General features: G+C 46.3%; 1 protein-coding gene and 1 non-coding gene across 2 annotated transcripts; one reads left to right on the top strand and one right to left on the bottom strand.

Moving 5' to 3' along the window:
• Nucleotides 1-87: 87 nt before the first annotated feature.
• On the bottom strand, nucleotides 88-26,459 carry LOC135368698 (long-chain fatty acid transport protein 4-like). Its single transcript, XM_064602150.1, has 12 exons — nucleotides 26,180-26,459; nucleotides 11,698-11,848; nucleotides 6,493-6,730; nucleotides 4,696-4,857; nucleotides 4,376-4,445; nucleotides 4,054-4,255; nucleotides 3,746-3,938; nucleotides 3,428-3,571; nucleotides 2,781-2,918; nucleotides 2,128-2,292; nucleotides 1,228-1,374; nucleotides 88-1,122 (listed from the first exon to the last, which is right to left on the bottom strand). The coding sequence occupies exons 1-12, from the start codon at nucleotides 26,338-26,340 to the stop codon at nucleotides 965-967; spliced, it is 1,929 nt and encodes a 642-aa protein (XP_064458220.1). The 5' UTR covers nucleotides 26,341-26,459; the 3' UTR covers nucleotides 88-964.
• On the top strand, nucleotides 19,375-19,447 carry Trnat-ggu (transfer RNA threonine (anticodon GGU)). Its single transcript has one exon. It is a non-coding gene; the product is annotated as a tRNA-Thr (tRNA).
• Nucleotides 26,460-27,087: the final 628 nt, after the last annotated feature.

Below are 27,087 nucleotides of genomic sequence, written 5' to 3'. Positions count from 1 at the left end.
CCGTTGTGTCTACTAGAACAAACGCAAATGTTGTGCACGAACGCAAAACGCACTGTCCGCGTCGTATTAAAAAAAAATGCAATCCGCTGATACCTCGATGACACCATTTATTTATACAATGAAGTACACTCAGAATCTGCAATAGACGCATTGATTCTGAACTTGCTTAGTATCACAGTAAAAAAAATTACAGTGGTAGTTGTATGTACATTATTACCTTTCTTTCTCTACTTTACATTGTGAAATAAACACAAAATGATAAAATGCAGGCACTATGCTTTTCACAATTGTACGCCGTTATCCCCTGCATCAAGATCAACGTAACCACGTTCCAAACAACAACAATAGCGGCAACAATGTGTGGTTTCACTACCGCAGCTAAACGTACGGGGTCTTCTGCTACGTGTGCAAAACGAGTTCTCACAGCAATTCGTTGCGACACTGGTAAATTTATCGAACTTAGCTTTGTGACCAAACAGACCACAAAAAAGAGCATCACGTACGCTCACTATGAAGAGATTTGTTTTCTGATGAACGAAAAAGAAAAAAAATAATAATGATGCTCAGCAGGATAAAAGCTAAAAGTGACGCAGATAATTTTGCCACACAAACAGGGTAAACACCTCGGAAAATCATTGTTAAAAGTTCCCGAACACTTTGCTCTCTTCCCGTAAAAAGCTGGTGAATGTGCTTCATCAACAGTTCTCACTGAAGCAGGTACACGGTCATGGACACATAGTGCACCTTGGAATGTGCTTCTCGATGCTGGAAGAAACTGTATATGCACCTAGAGTGCATGTGCACTAGAGCACATCCAGGTGATTAAAAAATTTGCAGATGCCCGATGTGACTCGCTGCAACAATGCAGCAACAATGAGTGATGTTCCTGAATGGCTTCAAAGTGATGTTGTGATCCATCCAGTCCATTCCTTATACTGCATCAGCTATGTGCAGGAGTGACCAATTACACTCTGGCCTGACCGTTCATTATCTTCTCGTAGAGCACTCTGTCGAGCGGGACGTATTCATTGACTGTGAGGTCAAGGAAGAAGATCGGGTCCTTGATGATGTCGATGTTGAACTGCTCTTTCTGTAGCTCAACTTTCTTGATTTTGTAGGTACCTGTTAAGACAGAATATATGAGGTGCCCATAGGTGACATGAGGCTGTTACAAGATTTTTTTTTAGACACGTACCACGCATGCATAAATGAATTTAGATGCCTTACCTGTGGCTTCGATGTCACTGACAAAACGGATGAAAAGTGGAATGGCATAGCCGGGGAGAGATTTCTTGGCCTCCGTGAGGAAGTGTGGGAGGTCAGTCTTATGTTCTGGGTCACAGATGGCAGCCATTCCTGCTTTTCCTTCAGAACCTGGAAAATTTTACATCGATGTTAGTTTCCAGCACTAAATGATTGAATGAATGAATGCTTTTATTCACATTGTGTGAATGTTACATCCACATCGTGAATTGCAATTTGAGCGTAACTCCAACAAAATGTTTCTTCGTGTTTTGATTGTGTATGTATTATATTTCAAGACTATTGGGAATATGTGTGTGCATGTCTAGTCATTTAGTAACGCTCCACATGATGCCATGGAAGAGAGCACCCCATGCTTCATCTGTCCTCCACTGTTTCCAAGGGCTACACAAGCATGTGCAAATTTCCTAAACGACATCGAACGACCTCCCCGTCTGCCATATCCTCCTGCAATGCACCCCACGCAAGCCCCTTGGTGAGGTGGGAGCAAGTGTGCTTGTTTCAACTGAGAACACTCCACAACTGATTTAGGTACAGAGTTACAAGCAACATTAACAACCCCCAAAGTGTACCCACTGCGGCTAAAACAGTTTCTGTTTTGTTCGCAATATTTATGTGTACCTCTCTGTGAGAGGCAGCGTAAAGTATAAGCTGTAGTTGCTAAACTACAATCTGGAAATTTTACCCGCACGTGGAGCCGTGCCTGATCAATGCTCAGGATCGAACAAAATTTTCACGTGAAAGCATTTATAACTTTGTGAACACTGGTCAACACCCGTAACATCGTGTGACCCATATTAAATGCTGCACATATTTCGTGTCTGTCAAACACACCCACTCCAGAAAGAACGGCAAGGAGCTTACCTGGAACTTCGACACCATACACAGCACAGTCTGTCAGCCCTACAATACGGATGATTACGCCTTCAACCTCAGAGGTTGAAACATTCTCTCCCTTCCAGCGAAAAGTGTCTCCCGTACGATCTTTGAAAAACAGGTACCCGAATTCATCCATCACCAGGAGATCACCTGGATTAAAAGCAAACAAGGCACAATGAGTTATGCCACGTGACACCGCAGGTACAGTGCTGGACAAGAGTTTACGGAACGTGCTCCGGCGCGTTCCTTCCTCGGAGTGACACGCTAGCAGCTAATGGGACCGCACGGACTTACGGACATGGGCCTAAGCAACCCGGTCGCCTGTTTGCAAGTCCGTATGGTCCCATTCGCTGCTGGCATGTCAATCTGAAGAAGGAATGCGCTGGAGCACGTTCCGTAAACTTTTGTCTAGCACCGTACTATTACATAAACATTGCTGCATCACAATGGAGCACTTTTATATAACCGACAAGCGTACACTGTACACTGCGCAAAGCAATCCCGGATATTACTAGAAGAACTGGGCAATTTTGTTCAGAATGCTGTGCAGTACAACTATTGCATCACACAACAGATTTGTTTGCCTCTTGGCTCAACGTACAATATTACCTGCGTAAGTTGAAAAACTTGCAGCTAACCTGATGCAAAAGCTGTGTCGCCCTTCTTGAAGACGTCTTTGTACACCTTCTTCTTTGTGGCATTAGGGTTGGCATAGCCATCAAAAGAATGGATGTGGTCATCCCTCACGATGCGGCCAACAAGCTCACCTACTTCATCTGGAATAATGTGGAACAGCAGCACTTTAGGTACACGAGGAACACATGTGTAGAATTTGGCCAGTAATGGTGCATACAATATATATAGGGCCTGACTTTTTAGGGTTAAACCCGTATCCGCCCGGTATTTACCACCCCGAACGAAATCTGTAAAATTCGGGTTTAACCCGGATCTACCCGAAAACATCCGGGTCGCGTGGCACACTCGTAGGCGTGCATTAAAATAAAGTTTGATAACATTGCTAAACATTAGTTCCATGTTAAGACAAATTTTTATTTAAAAAAAAAAATCACCCGAATACACCCGAATTCCTGACGACAGAATATGCCGTATCGGGATTTAACCCGAATACAGCCGAATTTTAAAGTGAAAAATATCACCCGATATTTACCCCCCCGAATTCGGCCAAAAATAAAACCCGAAAAAGTCAGGCCCTAAGTATACAGTGCAGGGGGATCCTATACGTTTTGCATTACAGAATGCGAAGAACTCAGAAGTGATGCGTTACCTGGCTCGCACGGAATACAGAGTCCTTTCTCATTGCGAATGGGCTCTCCCGTGTTTTCGTCCACTCGGATCAACTTGACGGGATGCACGTTGCTTGAGATTCGGGACACAAAGCCAACAGATCCAACCTTGTTGTCGATGTTTACTGCAGGTGCATACAAGGATTGGTTAGCTTTTGAAACAAAACAATGGAAACAGAGGCATTACAAAACATGTTCATCCAGATTCCAGAGATCCACTGCCAGGTATCAGACCATACAGAAAAGACAGACTGGTAACTACGGGATACAAAACGAGCTGAAGCTGTTGGACTACTCACAGACATGTGCATTTCCTTCAGTTGAACCGTACAGCTCTCGAATGTCCTTGACGCCGAATCGCTCTGCAAACTCTGACCAAATCTGTGGGCGAAGCCCGTTGCCGAACATCATCCTAATCTTGTGGCGCTTCTCCTGAGGACGTGATGGCTGTGCGAGGAGGTAACGGCATATCTCGCCGATGTACTGAGTCACCTGCAGTTCACAAGAGATAGGCCACATGTTACTACGTATTTGTGTATTGTGAGGATCACACACTGCTTGTTATAAACTATGCCTGATTGTCATGGCAGTCTGAAAGAACTCTTACAGTGCAGTCATATTTGATGCAGTCGTCCCAGAACCTAGATGCCGAAAACTTTGGTCTGATCGCAACAGTATTGCCATACATGATGGCTTGCCCCACTGCTAGAACTCCTCCAGCTGTGTGGTAGAGGGGCAAGGCACTGTAGATAATATCTTCGCCATAGATAGGCATCATATACTTTGCTGCTGATGCCATAGAAATGTACCTAGAAAAACAAAGACCGATATGGGGTAGTGTGTACACGAACCTTCGAAAAAAAACAACAAAAACAACGTGAAGTTCAAAGTTATGCATGTTCATCTTGATCGAGTGAACGAATGCTCACCTGCTGTGCTTGATCACAGCTGCCTTTGGAAGACCAGTCGTACCTGATGTGTAGATGTACACGAGACGATCTAGCAGAATGAATACGAAAGGAGATTACATGTCAATCATTAGCAGGTGCGGATTTAGAAAGCGGGTCCAGATGTCCTAATCCCCCCCTGAATTTCTGCATTCACGTACTGCTTCAATTGACCCTATGTAGTGCATGCAGCACACTGTCCAAGGTTGGGCTACCCCCCTCAGAAAAATCGAGGACCTGCCCCTGATCATTACCGTACAATGGGTGTGGTGTACAAACAGCTTTTCTTCATGTACACTTACCATGGATGCTTCCCCTAAAATCGATCTCTGGTCGAAGTTGAGAGCTGTCCTTGAGCAGTTCATCTAAGCAGGTAGCAGGCAGAGGAGAAGAATCACATTTGCCATAGAAGTAGTACTTGAATTCACCCTTGGTCATGAGCGCAGGTGCAATGTCTTTCATTGCTGGAAATGCAGACACGACGATATAATATTTAAAGAGCAAGGATAGTGACATTTAGTGTTGCTCAAAACAGTACTTCATTCATCGAGCAGTCTATCTGAAGGCACTGTGTATGTACAATATTTTCATTGCACAATTGAATTTACAAAAGTGCCCCATCATTTTCCACTGAAAACTTGTCTGCTCTGGCCAGCGCTGCTCTGTACTTGTGGGGGAGTGTCACGGGGTGTCAACTGCCTTATTCACCTATGGGCATCTGAAGGAGGGGAGGGGCTACCATAGAGTGTATACATCAACGACTCCATGTACCATGAGTACTTTAAAGTACAACTCCCAGTAATTCATACTGTACTTCAAGTGCCATTGATGCCAGGTACTTTGTGTTTTACTCTAAGTACAATGTTGGGTGCTCTTCTCACCATTGATTAAACGTACAACCTCAGTTCTGAGATATGAAATATTTGTTCACACACGCGTTTCTTGATGCGGCGGCGCCGCGTCTTCCCGGACGCAAAGCGGCGGACGCGAGGCATTCTCCAGTCGCCTTTTGATAACCGCTTTGTGTTGCAGCTCTCGAGCGCGGATCCGCAAACGCTGTCCATCCAGCCAATCGGAGCACCCGCGGAGGGGGCAGAAGTGGATCCCGCTAGAGTCACTAAATAAGCTACGCTTCAGAGTATCGACACTGAGTTCCAAGAGCGAGCATGCGCCATCTTGTTTCCGCGCCACGCTTCCCACGCGCACGCGCACTTTAGCGCACGATGCCATCTATCGTGCGCGGGTGAAATTCGTTTACGAGCAGCAGTTGACGGCCTTGAGCTCACCTTGACATGTTCTGGACGCTCAGGTGGACAATACATGGATTATCCCACACCAATCATACGCGCTTCTCTATCCCACAGGGAGCATTATGTTAGCCGTCTTTGATCCTCAAATGGGGTTGATACCGGTGTGGTGCAGAAACAAGATGGCGCTCCTGCTCTCCCTTGGACCTCAGTGTCGATACTCTGAAGCGAAGCTTATTTAGTGACTCTAGATCCCGCTAGCGGTCCTCCAAACACAACAGCAATACCACGGCGGGTCTTTTGTCCGTTCATTGCCACCAAAAGTTGTTTGTTGACTAAGCTGTCGATGACCAGTTGGAAATTTACGCGAACTAGAATCGCAGAATCAACGAACATAAATACGACTTGAGTGTGACCACGTGTGACAGGCTCCTCTCGGCCGCGCCGCGAACGCGGACACGGCGCCACTTTTGGAAACGCATGCGGTAATCTGCTAGAAATGCCGGACTGAACATCTTCGGTTGGAACGCGCCACTCGCTCCTCTAGACGCTCAAATTATCACCACAGTAGATACTTTTTCGTTGTGTTACGCGTATTACAGCACACAGCATCCGGAGTATGAAGTGTCCTTTTTATTCGTGGGATCACGTTCTCTCGTCGATGTGCAGCCAGCAGCGACCGACAGCTACGGCGGCTTTTCGGTTGTTATCACACTCACTGCAGGCGTCCTTCACCAATGCCTTTCCGTTTAATCGCCATATTTATCTAAAAGGTAATTGCTGCACAAAATAAAAAATAAAGAAAGAAACGGAAGAAAAAAACCAAACCATAACGAAGCAGCCTGTGCTTACCATTTGCTTGTTCCGCGCCAAAGATGATTGCTTTGGCATTGATGCAGGTGAGAGAGTGGATGAGGGGATCAGACTTGAGATTCGTATTGACTAGCGCAGATACAACGCCTATCCTGGAGAGGCCCAACCAGGTCATCACGAACTCGGGCCGAGAATCCATGAACACAGCAACTTCGTCACCCGGTTTGAGTCCCTGCTCCAGGAAGCAGTTGGCGACGCGATTCGTGAACTCGTCAACCTGAAACGGAAATGTCCAGGCATCTGTAAGCACGTGCAGAGTGTACACGTATACCCCATAAACCGTAGGCGGAGCGTTTTCGATCTGCCGGATGGAGACCGGGGCACAGCGCCCCTCTTCCCGTACCAACGCCAAATATATGCAGTCAGGGTCGTCGAGAGCCCCCTCCCGAGTTCCCGGCTGCAGGGTATTCGCACTAGTCCTTGCACTAAAATCTGGCAGTGTCTGAAATTCCATGTAATAAGACAGATTTTTATAGGTTGGGTGGAGGGGGGAGAGCAAAGATCAACCTACGCCGTAGATCTGGATCAAGCCGTCTGCTACGCCGTACGATGTTATTCAGCCGTACCTTCGTCACAGTAATGCCCTGTGGTTTGCTCCATTTTAATTTTGTGGGTTTTCCTGGAAAGCTTGAAAGAGTGTACCCACACTATATAGTGTCTGATAATTAGTCCCCTCGTGTCACTGTCCGTAGCATCTCAGGGCCCCAAGCTCCGCCACGTATATATGTTTTGGTGTGCGAGTCTTTGAGCGAGACTCATTGAAATACAGTCCGTATAGTGGCGCTTTAACTTGCTTTCCATATTACTGATTGATCTCCTCCATTTTCCTACCCGGACACACAATCAAACAATTTCAACAACACACAGGACCTGTTGGAGCAAAGTCGAAGACAACTGCTTATAACAAAGGTCCACAAGAATTCGGATACGGCCGGCACGGCGTCGCCTGGTTCTTACGGCGTTACCTGGTTCGTGCAGGTAGGGCAAACAACAACAACAACAACTTTATTTTAAGATGGTGAATGGAAAGTTTGATCGCAGGGCAAACCTCATTGATTAAGCAATTTGGAGAAAGCAGGAAAAAAATTCCAGCTGTTAACAACAGTGGCGATAGCTGCTGTCATATACGTGTAGTTCATTTCCTGTTTTCTTCTCATAAGGTTACGAAACGGGAAGGCATTGCCGCTTCGCTTGTTTTAAATAGACACTGGAAGTGCTGACAGAAACGGTTTCTATGGTCGTCACTCTTCTGCAGGTGTCTTGCTTGCGCAATAAGGTGAGGCAACGAAGTATAATTAGTAATGACAGTATGGCCCTCCGTAACATTACTATGGGATCACGGCAGCTGAGTTCTACAACGGCACCTAAAGCAGGGACAGAAAACGAAACGAATATCGTTTCGGTTACGGTGAGTTCAGTGTCAGAACTCTGAAAGCAGTTTCGGATACGATTACGGGATTTATACGGGAATATTTGCGGTTCCCGGTAACCAAACAGTTGAACCGGTATTTTTTCGGTTTTCTCTATGATGCATCTGTCGGTTGCGTGGATGATGCAAAATGAGCTAAAAACTGGTGCAAACGGGTAAAGATGAACGTATTTATCTGTTGCAGGAAATTTTATTCGAAAAGCCTAGCAGGACTGCACTGCAAGTATATATTAGCGAAATATAGACGACCCTCTATTTACAAACATGTGACGTCAGGAGAAGACCGGTTCGAGGTTATATTTTGCTGTGGTGGGCAGGAAGTGGGAAAAACGAGACCGCTGATAGGCTGATAAAGCTGATAGTGTCCACCAGCATGCTTTGCGCGGCGGCGTTACTTAATCAACGACTTAAGCGTGCAGGTCGTCTCCGCCATACTGTAGGTCCCCCGAAGTTATGTTCCCGCATTCGTTCGCTGCCAATTGCTTTTTAGATGACTATTAACGTCGAAAACACGGAAATTGCTCGGATATGCTACAAACCACACAGCACGATAACTTTGAAACACCAAATATATGGTGAGTGCGATATGGGTAACGGCTTGGATGGGACCTACAATATGGCGGCCGATGGCAGCACATCTGCTTGCTAGCGACAGTGGCGGTCTCCTGCGGATGACGTCATGTGAATAAACCCTATACGGCAGGTTACAACGGACCATCATTACGTCCTTTGGGGTGTTTTCAGACAGCCTTCCTCATTGTGGGGATAGGATGTACTTTAGATGGGAAAATGCCCTTTCAACGCTCACTTGCGTTGCCTGCACTGCTAGGAAATGCTGGCAAGTTGATAAAGTTCCGGCATTATGAGTTTTTCAACAAGCTAGGCAAGAAACACTGCGCGCGTTCAGCAGTTAAGCAAACAGATGTGAAAACAAACAACGTGCAACGCTTGGAATCTTAAATGATCACAATAATACAGTTCACGCCTCATAAGGGACGTATGTAGTAGATGTCACACGAAGCGTATGTCATCCGATTATGGGTTCACGCGCATAAGATCGTACGTTGTCTACACAACTTCTGAATGAAAAACACATGACGGAGAGATTTACTTCAACAGAAGCACGTACTACACCACTAATCAGAGTTTTAAAGCAATGCAAATATCGCACCCAAAGTATCTGTATTTCTCGCTTTTCACACGGGAGCAATTTCAAGCAGTGGCGTAGCCAGATCTCCAAGGTAGTACGAAACGAATCCTCGATACGAAAACCCGCCCCACTTCCGCCCCCCCCCCCCCCCCCCCGCCCTCGGCTATTCCTGGGTCCGCCAACATACACATTCTATTGCCAGCTGGCTATTGCGCACACCGCAAGATAAGAGATGCAAATCTAGACTGATTTGAACGTTCACAATGCGATTACATGTAGGCTGTTATGACCAATGAGGCCCTGTCACCAGATTGGAAGTATTTTGATACGCTCCGCTCATACTTTAAAAGCCATTCAAGACTGTAGACAGACGCAGGAACTGCAAGAACTTTCGCGATCGTCACACTGGTCCCCCCTCTCATATGTTATTTTCTCATCGGATTTGCACGATTTGCGTGGGTCGGCCCGTGGCAGGTAGGGGGGACTCGAGCCCCCCCTAGCCCCCCCGTGACTACGCCACTGATTTCAAGTCACCACGATATCCAAAAGAACATTCTGTTTGTGGCCTCTCTGTCTTCAGCGGGTCACACAGGACAGGGTGTCCGGCTGTCCGCACGGTCGACTTCATCGGCAAGATGTCGTTTACTCGGCGGAGACGCGCTCTCAAGGCTCTCCACAGAATATTTCTTCTGCTGCTGTTCGTCTGCTAGCAGCATCGCTTTCTGCACACTCTTTCGCGTTTTCTAACAAAAGACCATCTGTTCTTCCAGCGTCGTTCGAATACTTTTGGCGTTTCTTCCGTGAAACTTTCTTGGCGCGTGCTTTCCTCGTGGCTCTCCTTCGCAGGCATCTCGCTCGATGAGGTCGCCGGTGAGCATCGTACCTACAAGTTGCCCATTTTCGTACTGTCCTTACCGCGGTGAGAGCGCCATTGGAATGACCATGAATGGGGGGAAATGATACACGCCCTCAAAAACTTGACACAACTATATCAGGCGGAATAGCACCGCAATGGACCAAAAACGTGCCGAGGACACCTCTGTCGTCGCTGAAAATAAGCACCGTCATTAATCATAATTTTTGGGCGAGATCTTGACAGGTCGACTGCTGGGAAAAAGAAACAGCATCGACAAAACGGAAACAAAGCGAAGAGATGTTCCGTTTCGATTTGCTGGTTGATTGATTGACAGCTTTCTTTGACGGACCGGTCCAGAGGAGATAGTGCTTGATGCCCGTGTATGGCAGTAATCAACTCGCACAAAAGAACGGATGACCTCGTAAGATACCACCACCGCGAACCTTCTCTGTTGTATAGCTTAATGTACCACAAAATAACGAGCCTTATAGCCCCGAAGCACGATTGGAAAGCATTAAATCCATTGTGCTATTTTTTTACGAGTGACACGTGGAAATGTTGAGATGCCACGAAAGGTTGTGGCACAATTTGCCCGCGTGTCGAGGAACTAGGTAGCATATAGCAAAATACCGGCATGAGCGTCGCACGTGCATATGGTCGAGGTTTGGTGTTTGATGTTTTTTTGGCGCAATAACATCAGAGTATATGGTCGAGGTGTGACAGCCTAACTTATAGTTATCATAGCGTATACATCACTGCGTACACTATCGTATGCTGTCAGCGTACATCACTGTATGGTGCGACATGGACACGGCATACTGCACGCACTTCCGTGATTATTCTTGCGTGAAAATTCCTGCCTCCCATAGCATAGGAACCCACCTGCCACTGTCTGTGGCGCTAAGTAACATGCAGGACCGCGAATATTATTTTCAACGAAATTGTTACACCCGTCCATGCAGTAACCCTTCAGTACAAGAGGCTCGTCCAAGCTGGGCCACAGTGACTTCGGATACAAGAACGAATTAAATACAACATACGTATATACAGGGTGTTTGCTCTAACGTGTCCAGAAAAGCGATAAAAGAGAAAGGAGCTCTACTAGTGAAGCAGTACCTGATTCTTACTCAAGTAGCAGGAAAGTACCACTTGCTTTTCTTTTATCGCTCGCTTTAAATATAATTTCTGGACACGTTAGTGCAAACACCCTGTATATAGTACAAAACGCTACTCGCAGTTACCGAAAAAAAAAAAAGGAGGGGAAGGAAAATTCAGAGTTCTGATATGCTTCTGTTTCTGGTATGGCTTGGATAATTATGGCTTCGGCTATTATGAAGACAATCATCAACGTAGCAACGTCCCAGTAAGGGGAACAGGACTTTAAGTCCAATGACAAAGAAAAACAAAGTCAGCCGGGGAGCGCTATATATAACTACTTTGCCTGAAAATAAATTAATGCGGCAAAGGCATGCCTCGATGGTTGTCAGCGAGGCAGAAGACGGCTCAACTTGCTGCAAAATTTTGACTATGTTTGTCAGAAGCGATACGTAAACGAACAGAAAGATAATGGAGGTTTCGGGAAAACCTGCTGTGAAAAAAAGAAAAAGAAAAGAAAAACATGTGCTATGGTAACACAGCGCAAGTGACATATTGAGACGTTTTGTTGCACTGCATTTTATGAATCCACGCACGTATATGCCATGAGTCTGCAGCACGTGGAAATGCGCGCATAATTTCACGCGTACTCACCTGTCTGAAAGTCCACCTGCTGTGCTCCATGATGAAGCAGACTTTGTCCGCATGCTTCTCCACGGTCTTGTCAAAGATCTTCGGGATGGTCCTATTGTTCTTCAAACAATACTTGAAATACAAACTCGTTTTGATCAGCCTCACAAGACCCCTGCAAAGAAAGATAGAAACGGATTAATTTCAACAACGTCCATTATCCTGTTTATGGTCCAAGGTCGCGTTGCTTTCCCTGGCTTCCCTTCGCAACTTTAGAGAAGGCTTCGTGGCTCGAGAAAGAATACAACAGATGGGGATACAATGTTTCGTACAATTTATTGTTTAACTCTATTGTTTCACGAGAGTACTACGGTGTGTGTGTGTTCTTCCCATAAATGTCAATCCTGATGCCTAATTGCCTATCAAACAAATTTGCGACCCCATGGGAAGCTACCGGCAACAACAAAATCAGCTGGAAGGGCCAGGGATAACACTGCAACCAGTAGGAATGCTACAAAGTGCTATCGAGTCTGGAAACTATGTATAAGCTCGCTGCTTACGATGTTGTAATGGTGTCATTCGTAAACATCATCAAAGGCGTTATCAATGCATAAAATAGCATGTATCAATATGCCATAGCGCGATCGCTGGTGCTTATCGTACAGCAAGGCGTTGTTTTCGATGGACCAACGAAGTGGACTGTACGTCTTTTCGAGATTATTACTGATGCAGTTATCGATATCACAATGGAAATATCGCAATCGGCGTCCACCGAGTGCTGCGAAGTGCTGACAGCGCAATCCGAATTACACAGTCCTATGCAAACTGCACGTCGCTGTATATACGCTACGCCAGTAGGTGAGCTGTCTGCGCAGCTCCCCAGTTTCCGTCTTTCCCCTGTTGTCCGCGGAGCGTCCTCATTGGCCACTCTCCCAAATAGGGGGCGATATTCCACGCTGAGGCGCACGTACTCCATTATTGAACTGCCTCGTGAGTGGACAGACACATCGTCACGTGATTTCTCCAAGCTTTCACCCTCTCCCTCGCGCAGAGAAACTATCGTATCGAATTACCCTCTGGAAGACGTGTAGATGGCACCATGACACACATAAATCCACGTGTCACAAACGCACTTTCTTTATATTCCTCAACATCCTGGTCAGCTGACGTGTAACATGACATATTTTCCCTTTGTCGTTATTGCATATATGAAGACGACGTTATGGTTTTCGTGTACCTCCCACGCATCTGCAACAAGCGCATGCTTCCGCGGCAAACTGTCCATGTGTGTCCTTTTCGGACACGCCGTTTTGAATTCTGCTCAGGACGTATTCAGCTACGCAGCACTTTGACGAAGAATGACCAGCAATTTCCTTGTTGTGCCACTAACTGCCATGCATGGAACGCCCAGCATATCTATATCGATGGGAATGACTTGTATGCGAAATTCCAAGGGGAGACTATATGTAGAGGACAAGACCAACATTACCACGTGTGAGGATTGAACTACAGCCTGAACTCACCTCACTCGAGTGCGCTATATTGGGGATTACTATCCTCCCAAAACGATCTAAGCTTTCTCACCAAGCCTTGCGTCATTGGCAATAGGAATGAGTGGCGAAGGCTCGCGATGTGACTGGCCATCAGTCACCTCTGGACACGAACATTGTGAGTGCATATGACATGTTGCTTAGACACCCGGCTTTGAATAGGGACTTATGACTGCGTTTTGCTGCACCGAAGCTAAAGAAACCCACGAATGAGCAAAACTCTGACACAACCAGAGAAGGGTAACGGACGTATTTCCGTGAGCGTTTCCATTTTCGTTACTGCAATATTTTCATTTCCGTTATCCGTGTCTGATACCAGCCCTTCAATTTCGTTACTTTTTCCGGTAGTGGAACAGCTGTTACAGAGCTGCGGGAGGACAGCGCGTTCAGCTCTAACGGGCTGTCCTCCCGCAGCCTGTCAGCACCCCGCGTTCTGCTTCAGTGTCACACATCTTGCAGGATTTTTAAAAATTCTGTAGAAACGCGTGGTCTTCACTCAAGATGGGAGCGACGGCTGCGACCAGACCTCCATCCTACGTCGCATTCGTAGGCAGACGCTCTCAGTATACGAAACAATACTGCCATAGCTACCGTGAAATGAGAACAAACAAACAAAAAAGAAAAGAACGAAAATGACGCCGCACCTATCGAAACGAATGACAGCGTGCGTGACTCGGAATCGTATCTGTTGATCGGGTGCGGTAGATGATACGCTGTGACTCGGAGGGGCCATGCATCCGGCTGAGCCAATCACAGACGCCTCTAGGTTTGTGGTCTGAGTATACATGTATAGGAGTTAACTTGCCTAGACGCGTACAACCTACATACAACATCGTAGTTCGCGGTGCAATATACCACCTGCATGGCCGATCTGGGATATAAGGCGTCCCGCATGTTGGTGGTAGCCAAGGTCGTGCCGAAGACTGCGAGGTGGTGGGTTCGAACCCTACCACCGACTGTGCTGTCTGAGGTTTTCCCTGGGTTTTCCGAAGACTTTCCAGACGAAATGTTCGCACAGTTCCCCCTGTAGTTCGGCCCAGGACGCATACTAACCCCCCTGTCCCCACCTCCTTCCTGCTGTCCTCTCTCCATCTGTCCACATCTGTACGCCGCTCATAGCCACAGTTGCTTCGCGGCGCTAGCATGTAATTCATTAAAAAAAATGTGTATAGTATGACACATTTCCACGCGTTTGAACAGCAAGTTAGATCAGTCACTCAGGTCCGGTTTCACCAACGCCGATTAACTCTGCTTCACTAAAGGAATCTATTGTCACCGAAACATTCACCACGTCACCAATTAACGTTTGTAAAAAAAAGAATTGAGTGTTAACTGCAAGTTTTCGCAACCCTTGATCTCTGTTCAAAGTTAACCGGCGTTGACGAAACCGGGCCTCAGACGAACAGTAACATGCGAGAAGCATGGACCATCAAGTAGGAACAGTCAGGCCTATTATATAGTCGCAGAAACGTTTCGCGCTTCGCGGAAACAATACGAAAGGGCATCCCTGGCGTCACGGCAACTTAATCATTGACGTCATCTCGTTGTTATACGCTTTACAATGCGACTATCGAGAAAAAAACCCGTCTTTCCTTTAGGCACATATGTGACGGAAGGTCATCCGTCTCACACACGACGGAAAGACCAACGCTGATTCTATCTCAATCTCGCTAGATAGAAATCGCGCCTGATTTCTCGTAGCTCCACAAATAAGATATCGAGCTATATATATAGTGAGAGACACTGTCTGTCACTTATCGTTACTCATTACATAAGTGCAGCTACGTAACTGCGAAAGTGACCTTGTGCTAGATAATTTGAAGGATTTTCCCAAAAACCCCTCAAAGCCACTCGATACGCCCCCCCCCCCCCAATTAATTAACCCCATGCACCCCTGCTTCGCGAGATGAGAATTCTGCACAAATCCATGTGGGTAATAACGGTGTGCAAGTGATTACACTTAAATTGCTTTGCTCCGTGGTTGGATATCACGCGGATACATGCATGAATCACCATATATGTGTGATTTTCACTTTAAAAAACAAGCAAATGTGAGCACGCTGCTCGAAAAATATAGCTAGCCAATGTGGATGGACCCGTGATATATATATATATATATATATATATATATATATATATATAAAACTAGAAGTAAGCAGGAAGACGACTAGCAAAAAAGTCCACATTAACAATGGTGCCGTCGCAACACGATTGCGATTCTGCACGTTCATTATACATACATCGTACATTGTATACATTGGACGTTAATAAAAAATCTGTTCACGAACTGTTCCATACTCTCAGTACACTGTTTACCCGATTCCGCAATGTACTTACTCGGATGCGTCTTGGAGCATAAGGAAAACTTCGAATGTGAGCAAAATGAAGTATGTTAGCGTGGACCGTGCGTAGTTACCACAGCCGCTTATTTTCTGGTCACGGTCCTTTGCGGCACACACCGTTGCGACTGAGCGCGTCCTCGGCAAAGTGGAACAGACCCTGTCTTATGAATATAGAATGTGGACAAACATTTCCCTTTTCCGCACTGCCTTAAAAGGAAAGCGCCGTCAAACTGCTATTGTTTAATGTTTATCTACAACAGCGGACTTTCTCATATTTGGTCAGGATCGGAGAGGAACATCGAATTGAAGAAACGCAATCGAGCCACCCATTCGAGCCGAAACTTCATGAAAAGATTGCTAAGAAGCAAGCGAGCTGGTGAAGCTGATGCATAATCTAAGACCCCGAGGATAGGGAACACAAAGGGACAGACACAACACGAAGTCTCAATGACTTCGTGTTGAGACTTGAGTCTTGAGACTTGTGTTGTGTCTATCCCTTCGTCTTCCCTAGTCTCGAGGTTTTACATTATGCAGAAACTTCCTGATTACGTTTTATGACAGATCAAAACTGCCGCCAGTTGTTTTTATCTCGGTTGCACGTACACTTTGGTGACATCCGCCAAGGTGCAGGAAAGCAACAGTTACTTTATTTTAATGATGATGATGGTCATGCCTTAAGACATTGCAAAACTGAAACCACAACTGAACATTTCATTCATTTCTCTTATCTGGGAAAAGGAAAAATTAATGAGGACTATCAATGAAACTTATGCGGTATATAGATATGCGTTAGCATTAGCTAACATCGTAGAGTATCTGCCACAGTAAATCTAGATATACAGTTAGAGCTGTTTCGCCTATGATTCCAATTACCAATCCAATCCAACGTCGAGGCCTCAGACAGCTGTTCGTCGACGGTAAATTTTTGCCGACTTGGGGGTTCTAATGCTAACGCATTAAGAGAAAAGCTTCGATGCCCTGTTGGATGAAATTTTGCACATCGCAAAATCAGTCGACGGCTCTAGGGTACAAGTCAAATTGGAACTACCGTCGAACTTGTGCGCGTAGGGCAGTGACGCGCAGTTTGTACACAGGACGGTTCCAACAGCCTTTCTCGAATGGTAATGACGTCGGTCATCGGAATACAAAAGTAGATAACGTGAACGTGAATTAAATCGCCTCCACGTACTAAACCGTTGTTGTTGAAGGCGATCTCGATCCAGCACTAGTGTGCTTATGCGATAAGTTCCCGTGTCCCTCTTTCTTTTCCTCGCTATTATCTAATGTACGACGTATCTACGGAGGAAGAAAAAATATCTAATCGATCCCACTAAGGATAAAGGAGCGATAAAGGAGTTTAATATTTCAAACAGTATGCGACACATGTGCAGCACTGACGTACTGAGGCCAAGCACGTGGGCCAAGTATTTGCACGTCTCGTTCTCAACATCCGTACATCCGATTCAACGATGCAGAGGCTTTTGCCGTTCCAACGTTGCTAATGCCTTGCTGTTTTTATGCGAGATACACTATTTAGTAAATCAACAAACTGTCAAGAAACCAATTTTAATGCGTTAGCGTCCTCGGTGCGCAAGAGTCGCGGCGTGGTGTGTCTGTAGCTACGGCGCGGCGCGTTTACTGGAGAGGGAAGGAGAGGGCGCGTGGAGAACTCGCGACGCTGCGCATCGGCCAGTGTAGCATTGGTGGTGGTCGACAGGTTCTGGCGTGTCAGCGTGGTCGCGCTACGGGTTATGAAAGCTGTGCGTAGGAGCACCGACGAAAGAAGGCAGAGGCTGCGCGGCTCCGCAAAGCTGAGTCTGATGAAGCCCGAAAGACTCGTTTGGCTGCGGATGCTGTCTTGCGTTAGCGTTGTGTAGGGTTGTGTAACGCTTGTGAAGGGCCGTTGAAGGGATGTGTAGCGTTGTGAAGGGGAGTTTCAAATGGGTTTTCAAGTTTTAATGCTAACGCATTTTCGTCGGATCCACCAATAGCTCGACCATGTTTGTTGTTACGTCAGTGAAAAGTGATGATGATGATGATTTGCTGTTTAGTGGCGCAAGAACAGCAGTTAAAAGTGATGTACAGTGCTGGACAAAAGTTTACGGAACACCGCTCCTGCGCATTCCTTCCTCAGAGTGAGAATCTTGCCCCGAATGGTACTGTACTGACTTACAAACAGGTTATTGGGTTACATAGGCACATGCCTAAGTCTGTACGGTCTCATTCGCTGCGAGCGTGCCACTCTGAGGAACGAATGCGCCGAAGCACGTTTCGTAAGCTCTTGTCCAACACTGTACTCCCTAATGCCGAACACTGAATATAGAGGAACATGTGCTCGCTAATATGACAACACGAGCAGGCATTCAGTGGAGGGAAGTATCCGCTGATCCTATATAGACAGTCCCTATATAAAGCTACTATACTACGAAAAGGACAGCCACATTCACCATACACTCTTTAAAAAAAAAGGTATGTTTTATCGCTTTTTTGGGGTGTACACCCTTGCCACACATATATATATCACTCCCTTTGGAGTGTACAATTACTCTCCAGTAAGGAGTTCACGAGCCTTCTCACTCCCTGAAGGGAGTGAGGAGACTCCTTTTTCTAAAAGAGAGTCTTGTACGTGGCAAGAGTTTACTCCCAAAAAGGAGTTACAGTACACCCCTTTTTTAAGGAGTGTAGCGGCGGTTCAGCCCCCCCAAAGGGTGCCTCCCACGTCTCACTACTACCGGATTTCTATAGATTATTTTCCGTGTGGCCAACACAGAGGGCTTGCGATAAAATGTGCGGGCAACTCACATAGTACGGGGAAACTCGATACGTTGTGCATATCAGTACGAATAAAGGTTACTGAACTTGAATGCGGAAGCTCTCACGACGGGCCCTATACGAGGCTCTGCGCCTCATCGTGCAGTTACATGGAGTGGTGGAGGTATTGTAGAGCGGTTCAGAAATATAAAGATAAGGTTTTTTTGAACACTATACGTGGACGCACACCAAAGGGTCGGACTGAGCGCTACTTGTCCTTCCACTTAATCACTAACTACCGACATTAACAACCCTTAATTAATCACTAACAGACAAATATATCGAGGAAGGGAAAACGAGCCCAATAAAGGAAGCCTCCGCGTCGCCACTTTTTGCTTAAGAAGAAAACAAGGAAGAAACTGAGTGCAACGTACAGTTTTACACGCACCAAATGCATCCACTAAAACGCTGTTGACGCGGAAAATTTTACTCTTGAGCTGAAGCGACAATGAGCATCAGGATCCTTTTAATGAGCAGAGACTCATCGAAGGACGTTTCCTCCTCGCCACATGGCGCAACATCTCCCACGCTGAGAGTCATTTTTCATCACCCGGTGAGAAACTTGAAAACATTCGTTTGTCGTATATGTTTGATGTTACCGCTGATAACACGCTTCCCGTAATTCCCTTTGCTGTGAAACTCTCAACAAGTGCAGAATGACTCCAAATATGCTAAAGGGCATGAGACAATAGACCTCTAGCCGAGAAACGTCATCCTGACGTTGGTAGACAGACTGAAACCGAAACAAATCGGAAGGGGAGGGCTGGGTTCCACGAATGGACACTTGTTCGCTGCCTCCTATTGAAAAAAAAAAGTACGATTTCAGGGACCATCGTAATCCCATCAAGAGCGTGGCTTTCGGGCGAGACTTTGTTCTCCTATAGCTTCGAGCGCAGTTCAACTCTACCAAATTGGTGGCGCTGTCGAACATTGACGTCATGTGTTTACGAACAGGGAGAGGTTTATTGATGTTCTGAGGCTGGAGGCTGGGGAGGTGTGCCAGCTTAGCTCAATTGCTAGAGCCCTGGACCGGTAATCCAGAAGATGTGGGTTCGAGTCCTACAGCTGGCTAACCTTTTCAGTGACCTCTATCTTTCAACTTTCATGTTAAAGGGTATCCGCTAGAGACATTCGGACAACAGGAAACGGCTATAGGCTTGCTCTGTGCGAATAACAGTTCATTCAAGTGAGCATGCAAATACTGTAAAAATTTACCTGTAAAAGTAACTGCCACCCTATAACTCTACATCCGTGGATGGGGGAGGGGGAGGAGAACTCAAGTCGAATTACATCGCTCTCGTGTGCAGCAGTGGAAGCGTGTTGAGGAAGTTCGCTCAATGGGTTCCTCAAGGACAAGGGCTCGTGGCTCGATCGTTTCTTTGAGTGTCCAAAACAAGAAGAGTTCCCAGCCTTCGGTGATTATAATTTTTGAGACCACACAAAACGCGGCAAAGATGGACGCAAAACCAAATTACAGTATAGTACAACATTGAATTGGCTTCTAACATCACGGGATAACAAGATAACTTCTCCCGAATTAGTATGTCAGTCTGCAACTGGGCGTTATGAGACTTATGTTGTGTTTGTCCTACGTTAATTGTCTCATACGCTACAACGACAGAGATAACTTTGTCACCAGTCTTCACCGTACCTCGTAATAAATCGGAAAATAAAATCACCGAAAGCCACAGAAGCCTGTTTTATATCTGGTTAAATATCTACCAGGGTAAACACTAGTCCATTCCTCGTGAAATTAAAACAAAAATAGAGGACGTCCGGTCGGAGCACGGCTGCAAACGTTTACTGACAATCAAGATGGCGCAAGAAGCCATAAGCACTGGCCCATTCCTTGTGTTAACACAAGGAATGGGCCAGTGCTTATATAGCCAGGTAGATATTTTCGCTCACAATTTACAGTGAACGCTCCGAGAACGTCAGCGCCGGATTGTTCCTTTTCGAGAGGCAGTTACCCTGGAAGGAAGTTGCCCAACAAGGCCAAGTTCCGAAAACAAAAACAAAAAAAAACATTAGAGATGGAGAATTAAAAGGAAGCAACGATGCCATTATAACTTCGTTCCATTCTTCGAAGAAATGCACAAGGGAGAACATACGGAGTGCACAGCGCTAAAAACTTTCCTCCAAGGCAGTTTGAAGGCAGACAACGGGCGGCCACGTTATAGTCGATTTCCTCCAACGGTGGCAGAAGCAGCGGTGTGGCCAGTGTGCTAAAGATATGCGAGGAAAGAGCCGCGGGGCACGGGTGCGAAGAAGGAACGAGTGCCACCATACAAGGTCGCCCACCATCACGTACGGCAAGGGGAAAAAAAGAACCCTCACGCGCGGGCTCGCAATGATCGAGACGCTACTACACCTGCCAAACACTACTTGAACACGTGTGTATATCTCCGGCCCCCCTTTCCGCATAAATTTTTCGTCTGCTTTCATTGACTGCAGGATAAGTCACAAGCGTTCTCCACGAATGTGGAGCGGTGCATACCGTACAGAGGTCTTTGACATCTGGCCTTGGTAAAATGCAGGGCCATATACTGCGCAAGTAAGTAGTGCCAGTTGTAGGAGTGACGAAATATATGGGGGAATAGAGTGGAATTCAATGAAATCCTACTGGGTATGAAGATAACATGATCGACCTTCGTAATGGAGCAGCTTTCTGTATCAGCTTGCGGAAAGGCTCTATAGTAACCTAAGAAGTTCTGTTCCACAATAATTCTCCAATGCAAGCACCGACTGAGTGTGTCTGTCAGTGGCCTATAGACAGGCTTGATGCTTGGCTTGGCTAGGTGGTAACGCGTCACTGACGATGTGGCGACATGTTGTCCGTGGCGAATTATAAGTCATGGGCCGACTTTGCACGGAACTGTGCCGATATTTACCTTACAGCTTCTCCGAGGAAAGCCCAGGGGAAGCACCGAAACAGCACAGCCGGGACTCGAACCCGGATCACCTCCCAATCTCGACGTGGAAGGCGACAATCTTGACTATTAGGCCGGGCGACGGGAGCTGAAACACAGGCGCGACTACAGAGGAAGTTGTGTGGGGACAGTGATTTGTTTCAAACGCGGAAGCTCCAATGGTCTTCATCGCACACACATCCTGGCTTAGCGAGGCACTTGTTTCGACATTCCGCAGTGTCCCGACGGAGAAGAAAGGAAATGAAAAGGAAATGCGCCTGTTTATCCACCAATAGGTTTTTTTTCCCGCTCAGCGTGTTACACGGCGGACCTTCCGCCACCAGTTGTTTCTCGTCCACTTTGAGCAGCGCTGATGCTGCGGAACCTCGGCGTGTTCCTCTTCCGCTCAAGTACGTTCAACCGACCAAGTCCCATTCAGTCAAAATTATTTCGTTTAAATTTCCCGCTCTTCTCGCGACCGTCTAGCGGAGCTCCTGTGTTTATGGCGTAGTATGGGAGACATGGACACAAAGAGAAGTATAGACAGTTGGCGATGTCATAAAAATAGAGGACGCTAAAGCGCTCCTCCCTCATCACCACAGAGAAACGCTGTTCCTACATTGACGTTCGGCATAAAACAGACGACGGTGAGACACCTTCATTTGTTTGCGGTCCACAGTGTGAGTCTCCGTTTGGCAGGTTGGCTTGTTGACAGAAGGCAGACGGTTGCAGCCCACGCAACAATGGTAGTCCTTTGCCGCGAAACGAGGTTGACGCATAGCGTCAGCCTTTGGGCGAAAAATCTGTTCGTAAAGCTTCGCGTCTGAGTGCGCCTGATGCAGACGAGAAGTGTGTCAGGCGAGAAAGGCTAATGGACGAGCTATGGCCGAGAAAGGGAGAGTTCCTCGGCTAGCATCACTGATCAAGGCCGCCAATGTTGTGCTATGCGATATCGTGTTTTGAGGTCAAGCAGTGAGGAAGGCTACATGGCCCTGGTGGTTCAGTAGTTGCCTGTTCAAACCATGTGATTGGACCAATAGCGTAGAAAGAAAATGTAGGGGGTTGTGTACGGGAACATTATCGGTTGCACTACCAAGGGTACGGGTTCGGGGGGGGGGGATGAACACCCCAAAATCCCACCCCACTCCCTACTACGCGACTGGACTGAACCGTTCACAACTGCTGACCACTTCTAAGATGGAGAAACAGACTGGCTATTTGCCTTTTCATCCAGGCATCGTCTACTTTTTATCTAGGCGGTATATATCTTTTTAACTAGGTATATATCTTTTTAACTAGGCATTATCTACTCATTTGTCTAGGCGTTATCTACCTTTTTTTTTTTTTTTGTCTGGACACGAAAAATTATCTTTCTCAAGTGGCGTTTATTTTCTCACGCAAGAGTTGTCTGCCATGTCACGCAAGGAGCCCTATCTTTTTTTGTTTCACCCCGAAATACCATCATCTGAAGTTACAACACGGAACAGAGGTGATAGCAGATCATAGACAAGCTGGAACGACACTGACGAGCTCTTGTTCCTGTTTTATGTCGAACGTATCGTGCGGATAAACTGTCTAGGGTACCGGAAATGACAGCAATCAACCGTGGCAGCTAGAATGAACGCATGAAATCCGTGCGACCGTTGTCACGAGCATTTTTTTTTCTCTTTCAACGCGGGATACGCTTCACTATGGGCTAACTTGATTGAAACAGCGTGTCTTTACTTAAAAACGAAGTCTGCTTTAACTAATTTGCGTAGCCAGAAAAAATATTTCTTAAATAAAAATAAAATAATAGAAATAAAAATACATAAAAAAATGCAACGCAAGTTCGAAATTTCTGTCCCGGTGACTCGTACATAAACCTCCTTCATTCGTATATCCAGAACCCTCAGGTGGGCAAAAGCAATCCACAGACCGACCGCTGTGGCGTCGCTCATGATCTCAGTTGTCTCGCGACGTAAACACCCAATTATTAAATTATTATTATATTATTCGTATATCCGTTCAACTGCGATCTTCACAGTCCGTGAATTCGTTTCAGAATTTCATGCTTACTCCAACCTTCACATTTTCAATGATGTAATGCATCTGGGTGCTGCACGAAGACTAATTGCATAGAAAGGCGACGTAGCCAAGGCAAGGCAACGCGTGATACTTTCCTCTGTGTGGTAATGACGTCACAAAGACTACAGCCAATGACACCGCAAGGATCATGCCTTAGTGGCAAAGTTCTGGAAATAGTGTAGTTGCGATTACGCAAAACCCACGTTCGTCACCGGCAATCTCGTAGAGGTCACTAACGTCCTGGAACAATCTGTTAGTGATGTTATCGTTCGAAACCGCTTGAGTACACGTTGAGGCCTTGTAGACTGACTGGCTACCAAAGATGTGATGTACAAAGGCAGGTTCTGGATTGTGAAATGTGTGATTAGAATTATTACAAGCCTCCCGATCGTTTCTCGCGGGCCATTTTACGCCAAGTGTCAGATAACGCACGCCTGTTCACTTTGCTTCCTCTATCACACTTTATATTCCGACTTTTCCCAGAGACATAACATTAACATCTCGACGGCCGGGTTCTTACAGAAAGACAGAGGACTTCCAAAAACCGCAAAGCTCTTGTCGTCTCAGACCAAGGCCGAACGTAATTGAACACGCCCTGCGAACTTCGACAGATCCACACAAACAAACAACGTCCTTTCAACTCTCAAACAAGAAACTGACAATAAACAACAACAACAACAAGCGAGCCTTTCTCAAGGCTGAAGGGAAGAGAGAGATGGCTGCGAGAGAGAACGACTTGAATGACATTATGGCGCACTTTAATTCAATCTCCGCTTGCTGCCCTTTGCGTTGGGACCCAAAGCGTTTCCAAGGCTTCACTGGCATCTCAAAGGAATGAGTACGAGGCAAGCGGTTGACGTAAAATCCTCCTCCGTTTCTTCCTTTGACGGGGCAGATCCCCAGCTGACCCGTTCCGACGAGGGAGCAGATGCCTCGGGCAAGGACATCGTGCTTTTCCTAAAGGCCTTGGCCCTTGGGTACACTGTTGACTAGCCAACAAACATCGTCCGCGTAAAACATTGGGTAAAACCCCATGAAACGCAAATGATCGGGTTTTCACGTTCTCACCCCTTCGTGTAAAGCACATAGTTTCGGCCTCCGTTCAAACAGTTTTTATAGCCTATCGAAATATTCAAACTTAATACAAGAAGAGCGATGCAGTTCCATGAATGGTACGTGCATGCTCAGCCATTTGGCAACGAAAGATTTCCCCTTAGGTTCTGTTATACTTCGTGTGCCAAGGAAATTTGCCGAGAAAAGCCCCCGCCCCATGCAAAGAAGCTTTGCTTTGCCACGGTCGGGAACATTTGTCGTTTTGTGCTGCAGTGGATACGCATTGCAATGTTTAGCCAGCGCTACACGGAGAACAGTTTGTTTTTAGATGCTACCGTCAAAAGTAACCTTGGGTCTGTGCGGCGTCTGACGCGCATGATGACGTGATGGCGAGGGCGAGGTGACAGCGGCCGGTCAAGGAGCATAAATAGGTTTCTTAATGATGCAACTGCAAGTTTTCGCAATTTACCAATCTGGTAGAAGAAGGGACACGTAAGTACATCCAGCTTCCGCAGAGAAGCCTTGAGAAAAAATCAGTTCGATGTTATCTTTGCCCTTGATCACTTGCAGGAGCAACGCAATACAACCGGGATTATCCAGTTCGGCGTCGACGACTTCGGACGGATATCCGCTACATTACGTTAACATATTACAGACATTACGTAAATTTTGCTGTGAAGAGACCTTCAGTCTTCACACGCTTGTAACTGGATAGCACTGGAACCCGGCGTTGGCAACAGCCCATGCAGACGTATTTTCTCTTTACGTTGGTTTGTGATTTGGGGAAGTCATTCTCCGCTAGCCGTCCCGTGTGTTTCATCTGGACATTTAAGTGTCAGTGTCAACACTGTAAATTTCAGAATAAGGGGAAGCCTGGCAATATTCCGACCAAATCCCTTGCAAACTGCTCTTCCGAAAGATCCACGTCCAACTTTTGCCAGGTTACATGTCTCACGCGACTTAGTAGACAAAAATAAATAAATAAATAAATAAATAAATAAATAAAGACAGAAGTCGTTTGTAACTTTGGGCAGCCCTCTGATCGTTTCCTCAATTCTTTTTGCAGAATTTTCGAGGAAACTATCGCCTGCGTCGTCGTTATTGGAGCAGACGAACATACCAACCATACGACGCCAACCTTCCGTATTTCGTCCTTCTCACCCTTTCTGTCACATGTTCGCTATGTTTCCTCAACCATTTATCATCTGTATATATTCGTGAAATGGACTTCGCCTGAATACTGATCAATCGCACAATATTCTCCACGCGTTGCTGTTCACGTTCAAAAGGGATCTGAAACGTGTGTGTGTGCTGCACATGTAATATGTTGCATACGAAACAGCTGATGCGTATACGAAGAGGGGAGTCAAGTCCTGTAGATCACATAAACAAAATACAGAAGCCGACACTGAAGATTTTTGTTTAAGTTTAATTTGTACAAGCTTTCGCGTGGAGGTCCACGCTTCCTCAGGTAACGAAACAGCTGTGAAACCATGCTCGTTACGAGCGAAGTGACTGCACACTATACTGGCGTTTCTCACGTGCCGTACTTGTGCTTTCTGAACGGAGTTTATGTGGCACATTCCGTCACAACTTCGGCTAGCGCGGCAGAAACAAGTTCTTTAGGTCGTCGACCGCAGATTTCGGCAGGTGTGTGAGCATTCTCGGCATGAAAAAGCCAGACGCCGGAGCTCTGATCGGAATGGCACAGACACGTACACTTTTGCGTGAGTTGGCAACGTAGCAGCAAACACAAAATGAGAATAATACTCACGTTAAGTCACGTTTGCTTGTGAAGATCAAAATCCTGAGGAATCTCCATCCTCCCGTCGCAACGTAGACAACAAATGCGACAACGGCCGCCGTCCACGCTGAACATACTGATCCCAAAGTGAGGGCTCCGAAAGTCCCACATATTCCGGCAAGTTTCCACATTTCGAGACTATTGTAGTGGATCAAACACCACAGCCAGCTACAGCTGTCACCGTGAACTGGCAAATACACACTGGCAAACACTCGCAAAGTTTTTCCTCCTTCATGTCGCGGAGAAAATCCTGAAACACAAGTCACGTGTGTCGAGTTTTGCGGCGCCGCCGCTGCCCTTTCGCAATCTCGCAAGGTCTCTACAAGATGGCGCAAGCGAAACCGAAACTAAGGCCTTCTTGCCCTTGCCGCTCTGAAAAGGGATACGGTGGCCTTCGCCATCGAAGAGGAGGGGGCGAAAGTTGGGCAGGACTACGAAGGACGTAATACAAACGACAATACATGGAACTGTAACATATGCGGATCAGTTTCTGAGAACACATTGAGGATGTACCCGTATCAATAGTACTGCAGTAGTTTAAGGAAATGACATATTTAGTACGCGTGATATTTAATCGTTAAGGCTAAATAATTATCACGTTATCGAACGCATGCACTAAAACGAAATAGGCAAATAAATAAATAAATATCACTTCCTCGAGGGTTTCCTCATTGGGCCTTATGAATAGCACCGCGTTGCTCGCACAGGTGTAAATTCATCATCCCGCAATCTTTCCATGTGGCGAACCTTGACGAAGAAGATTTGCATGTGGATTAATATTCACCACCCCCTCCCCCACGAGACATGTATTGCTCCCCTGCGGAATATCACAAATTTCGTACATTGTGGGGGAGCCAATTTGTACGCGAATTTACTGA

This window comes from Ornithodoros turicata, chromosome 9 (genome assembly GCF_037126465.1).
Source record: "Ornithodoros turicata isolate Travis chromosome 9, ASM3712646v1, whole genome shotgun sequence".
Classification (NCBI taxonomy): Eukaryota; Metazoa; Arthropoda; class Arachnida; order Ixodida; family Argasidae; genus Ornithodoros; species Ornithodoros turicata.
The sequence above is the reverse complement of the archived record's forward strand: the minus strand, read 5'-3'. Positions and strand labels throughout refer to the sequence as shown.

Bases quoted from the DNA above. Each gene is read 5' to 3' on its own strand.
- LOC135368698 (XM_064602150.1), bottom strand. From the start codon at position 26,340: ATGTGGAAACTTGCCGGAATATGTGGGACTTTCGGAGCCCTCACTTTG. The intron at 4,256-4,375 runs GTGAGCATTCGT...TTGTTTTTCTAG, and splicing joins GCTGTGATCAAGCACAGCAG to GTACATTTCTATGGCATCAG. The intron at 3,572-3,745 runs GTGAGTAGTCCA...ATGCACCTGCAG, and splicing joins TGAAGGAAATGCACATGTCT to TAAACATCGACAACAAGGTT.